The 4,900-nt window shown below is 50.3% G+C and overlaps 1 protein-coding gene and 1 pseudogene across 1 annotated transcript; one reads left to right on the top strand and one right to left on the bottom strand.

The window, feature by feature from the left end:
* Window positions 1–2,129: 2,129 nt before the first annotated feature.
* Window positions 2,130–3,140, bottom strand: LOC119290064 (BTB/POZ and MATH domain-containing protein 3-like). Its single transcript, XM_037569185.1, has one exon. The coding sequence runs from the start codon at window positions 3,138–3,140 to the stop codon at window positions 2,130–2,132; it is 1,011 nt and encodes a 336-aa protein (XP_037425082.1).
* Window positions 3,141–3,647: 507 nt separating this feature from the next.
* LOC119284158 lies at window positions 3,648–4,627 on the top strand (annotated as a pseudogene).
* The last annotated feature ends 273 nt before the right edge of the window (window positions 4,628–4,900 follow it).

Here is a 4,900-nt window from a genome sequence, read left to right as displayed (position 1 = left end):
CGCGGTGCGCCATTGAAGAATAGCTCGGGGTCCGTCTCACATGAGGCGAAGAAAACAGTTTTTCATAATCTAGAGGACCTTGTCTTACGTACCTTCGATCTTGTATGATCTGTCCATATCAGTGTGCGAGTAGTAGTAATATGATTGTAGTAAGATCTGTCCATATCAATTGTCGATCTTATTCTTATATGATATGATGGCTTGCAGCGTTCCTAAGATCTAACGAGAATCTCCTGGAGTTAACGACACAATCGCTCGATTGTTTCTGAATCAGACTGCAATTTTGAAGCTTAATTGGCAAAGGAGTTAAGATATAGACAATCCTATTTATTCGAACTAGCTTTGCTGAATCGAAAGAAAAGAGACAACTTGGATTCAATCAAAAGAAATTAGAAGATTTTAGTACTGGCATGTATTCACCTCAATCACTATATGCTCTGTTTGTACTCTACACATGAGGAATATATTCACCTTTAACTTCTTTTTTTGCGGAAATAAGACTTTCATTCATCAACCACAGTCATTACACTCCAGATTTTACATAGAGCGTGAATTCCATCCGGTGCATGCCCATGCACGTTGAATTATCAAATGAGTATAAAGTTGGTCTTTTTTTTAACTACTACACTCCAGATTCTCGAGCATGGAGATAGGCGAGTTGTAGACCAAGAGCTGGTACAGATATAGGCGAGTTGTAGACAAGAGCTGGTGGGCAGCAAGAAACGCATGCACACCAAAGAACAAATCTGAGTCACATGCCTACTTCTATTGGTTTCTACAAAGAGCGGCTAGCTTATATCTTAGACCAGTCGGTCACTGTCGAGGTCGCCAAGGTGATCTTACAGCACTGCCGTGGGGATTTCTCATATGATTTTATGTAGGCAAGCCGCAAGCGGTGGTGGTGATTGGCTGGGTGGAATCGCTGCCTTGGGAAGAGACGAAGTGATGGTAAAAGTAAGCAGGATCCGATGATTCTTCCGTGGGGATAGCCAAAGTCAAGATGTCGACTACAGACTCGTCGCAGACTTGCAGTGAACCTGGATGCGGCGAGCCTGATTTGTGGATCGATGGTGGGTCTTGACTTTGTTAGGCTGGGATTGGATGGTTGCGGAGGGTGGTGTGCTTGGTTGGGTTCCCATGGAAGAATGTGGCCTCCTCGTGGATCTGGTCACGCCCATCCTAGAGAACACTGTGTCCCTAGCTCTCTCGAGGAGCAAGGACAGTGCAAGCGGCAGCAGGGGGTAGGGGTAGATGTGGGGAGGGATGTCGGCGGCTGCTCGAGGTCATCATGATGAAACCCTTGACGTCCCATCTTTATCAATGGAAGTGGAAGAGCACGAAGTCGAGATTGGATAGGAGTTTGAGTTCTTTTTGGCACCGATCGGTTCCCCACTTTAGAGATGTTTTTTTTTTGCGTGCGAGCAAACAGTGGGTTGATTCTAAAAGGGATAGGCACTTTTCAACAGAAGTGCATGACGGACCAAAAATATGACCTCATTTTATTCGTTTGATAGATATCGTATTATTCGTTGTTGTTCGTTCGGTGAAATTTCCTAATATTTGATTGTTATATTTCTAATTAGAGCACCCCATAATCACCCAATATGAGGGGATGATAAATGAAAAATACTGATTATAAATTTTGAAGAGCCCGTGGCAACGCACGGGCGTTATACTAGTTCTTCTAAAATCTCAGCTGATCCGTGAGACACATCTAAAGTATAGCCTAGAATATAGCATCTCATGCATGACAACCAGCAACCGAGAGAAAACACAAGCATATCAAATGGTATCGACATACAACAAGTCATATATACAGTGGTGAGCAATGGCCAAAACTTTAGTTAAGTATAAACCAGATGGTAAGCGTGATGCCGACAAATTGTGTAACTCATGACGAGTAACAATACAAGCATGAAACCATAAAAAAGAAAAACAAACAAACAATTCAAGCATGAAGAGTCATCCATAATGACCTAAAAAATGTTTAAGTGTGATGCCACACGGCGCTACTGGTGTGTGCATTGAGGCATTGCCGAAACATAAAGTTGTTCATATGTAGTATATATTGAAATCTCTAAAAAGACCTATATGTAGGAACGGAGGAAGTAGCTAGCAGTTTGGTAAATTCAAAATACACGTGTACTAATTGGTTGCTCACGCGTCGGCGTGTTCTTCATGAGGAACTGCGCGCACGCCTCCCTCAGCGTCGGGCAGCCGTGCCGCTCGGCAAGGGCCAGGGCGGCCGCCACGGAGTTGGCGTCGATTGTCTTGCACAGTGCCTCCACGCAGAGGAGCTTCAGCTTTTCCAGCTGAAACCTGTCCGCTGCGGCGAGCAGCTGCTCCACATTCTTTGGCGGCGCCGTCTCGAGCTCGGTGGCCGGCGAGTCGGTGTAGATGAACCGGAGCAGCGCCTTGCACACGTCGGCGTCCATGTCATTCACGAGCAGGCGTACATGGTCAGCGGTGGCGTTGTTGGAGGCGAGGGCGAGATCCGCCTTGAGGAGGGGTGACCGGGCCTCGAGCACCCACCGGTGCGCCGCTATCGTCTCTCCGTCCCCGAGGTGGATCGTCACGTCCGGCGTCTCCCTGTTCCAGATGGCTTCCGCGAGCGGCAAGCCGCGCAAGTCGAACGGCGGCTCCGCCGCAGCACGGAGCCCGTCGGCGGTGGTGACGTCGCAGAGGATGGACAGACAGTCGTCCACGAGGTGCTTGTCCCTGTCCAGATCTTGGAGTCCGATGAACTCTGTCCAGCCCCATCCATCGCCCCTGAAGTGGCGCTCCTGTTCGAATTTAGTGCACGATGACTTCAAGGCCTTGTCGAGTATGCTCATCCTGTAAGTCGCCGTGGCATCGCCGGTCTTGGCATGGCTGTCGTGCTGGAGGAAGAGGGAGATATGGTTCCCTGCCCCTCCCGGAACGCCGTTCAGGTAGCACTGGATGAACCAGTCGTGGCCGCCAGCGCCGAACGGGCTCGACATGATGGCGATGCCATTGGCCAGCTTCTCCCTTGCTCGCGTGAACTCCTCGATCCTCAAGACGTGGGAGCCGGATGCCTGTAGCTTCGCGCGGACGGTGGAGGCGGTGATCTGCTGGCGGCCGGCGCCGCGCATGGCCGACAAGATCACGGACGTGGACATGACGCGGCCGGCCGGCCGGGGTTGACCAAGGAAGGAGAAGATCACCTACGGGTTTGCAGATCGCGCGTTGGTTTGTACGGCGAATTAAAACGGCATGCGCGTGTCCTGTATGGCTACTTCAATCCATGCAGTTCATTCTTCTTAAAAAAAATCCATCTCTACTGCTATTAAACAAGCAAACATATTTATCACTACGTGCACTCAGCCTAAGCTACACAGAACAACACAGAGAAATTACAGCCTCCTGATCAGATAACACAATTTGATCTAACCGTCAAGATTACAAAAACCCACGTCGAAAGTACGCTTAGCATTTTTTTTCTGGGCGGACGAAAACTCTGCCACTAGCGAGCGGAGGAAAGGTTCGTTTGGCAACGACATAATCCCACCCTCAATTAGCGCTAACCTCTCACCTCTAATCCCATCCCTAAATTAGCGCGTCCCAGCCTTCCCAAATCGCGGTCTCAGCTCTGCTCTGCTCTGCCCTCGCCCACCCGCCCGCTTCGCATGCCCCCAAATCCTCCGCCGCCGCGCCGCGCGCAGCGCAGCAGCACCACCCCGCCATCAACGGCAGGAGGAACAACAGCAACGAGGACGCGTTCCAGGAGGTGGACTCGACGGGGCGGTTCGGGCGGTACGCGGCCGTGCTGGGATGGGCTCCGTCAAGAAGGTGTACTGCTGGTTCGACCAGGGGGTGCACCGAGGTGGCGTGGAACCGGGTGCGCCTGCGCGCGCTGGACCCCGCCATGGTCGACCGCCGCCATGCCGATGTGCGCCTTCTCCTCCCTTCATCGTGATCACATCATAGGCTTCCACGAGGTCTGGCTCGACCATGACGCCGGCGTGCTCAACTTCGTCATCGAGGTCTGCAACTCGGCGAGCCTCCGCGAGTCTTCGACCGCCACAAGCACGTCTCCGTCAAAGCGCTCAAGAAGTGGGCGCTCCTTGAGGGCCTCGACCACCTCCACACCCACGACCCCTGCATCATCCACCGCGACCGTACTTGCAGCAACGTCTTCATCAACGGCAACACCGACAATGTAATACCTGCGCCAATCAATCAATCTCGCTCACCTAGCTAATTACCTATCCTCGCACACTTCTTGGTCCGGACTCCGGACAGCCTCAACGGCGACGAGGACAACAGTAGGATCCAACGTAAGGTTCTTGGTCCACCCTTTTCACCGCACTGGATTAGGAATGCTTGCTTGTACCTGGTGCTGATGGTTGGGGTTCTGCAGACTTGGCAGAGATCGCGAATTTTCTCGGTATCATGCAAAGCGATTTAGGTGAGAGGAATGCAGCTCTTTGTTCTTTGAGGCTTACTTTTCTTTAGTGTTAGATTTTGTTACACACAGATGGCAGATATCTGCTGTGTGACGAGAATTGCAAACTCAGATTCAGCGGGCGCCATCTTTTGTGGTGTTGCATGGCAGATGCAGGCGGTTGGAGCTTCTCCGTCTAATTGTCAACTTGGTGGAAGCTAGCTGCTATACCGACAACACAGAGTGGAGGTTAGTTTAACACTTTACTCTTTGTAGTATAATTTCTCTGTGCTGGTTATACAAAACCATTAGTCAGATTCTCATAATTGGTAGCTATTTTCAGTTAAACATTTTCCAGCACTGTAAGCAGAAAAGATTGTTTGATGCAAAATGTACTTCATTGTACAGAAAGTATTAGATGATGTTTTAACCTCAGTATTGGTGCATCTGAAACATAAATTACCTGACAAATTGCTCCCTCGCAGTGTTGATGAG

Source organism: Triticum dicoccoides, chromosome 4A (assembly GCF_002162155.2).
Source record: "Triticum dicoccoides isolate Atlit2015 ecotype Zavitan chromosome 4A, WEW_v2.0, whole genome shotgun sequence".
In the NCBI taxonomy this organism is placed as follows: Eukaryota; Viridiplantae; Streptophyta; class Magnoliopsida; order Poales; family Poaceae; genus Triticum; species Triticum dicoccoides.
This window is presented reverse-complemented; position numbering and strand designations above follow the sequence as displayed.

Coding starts and splice junctions, on each gene's coding strand:
- LOC119290064 (XM_037569185.1), bottom strand. CDS start 3,140: ATGTCCACGTCCGTGATCTTGTCGGCCATGCGCGGCGCCGGCCGCCAG.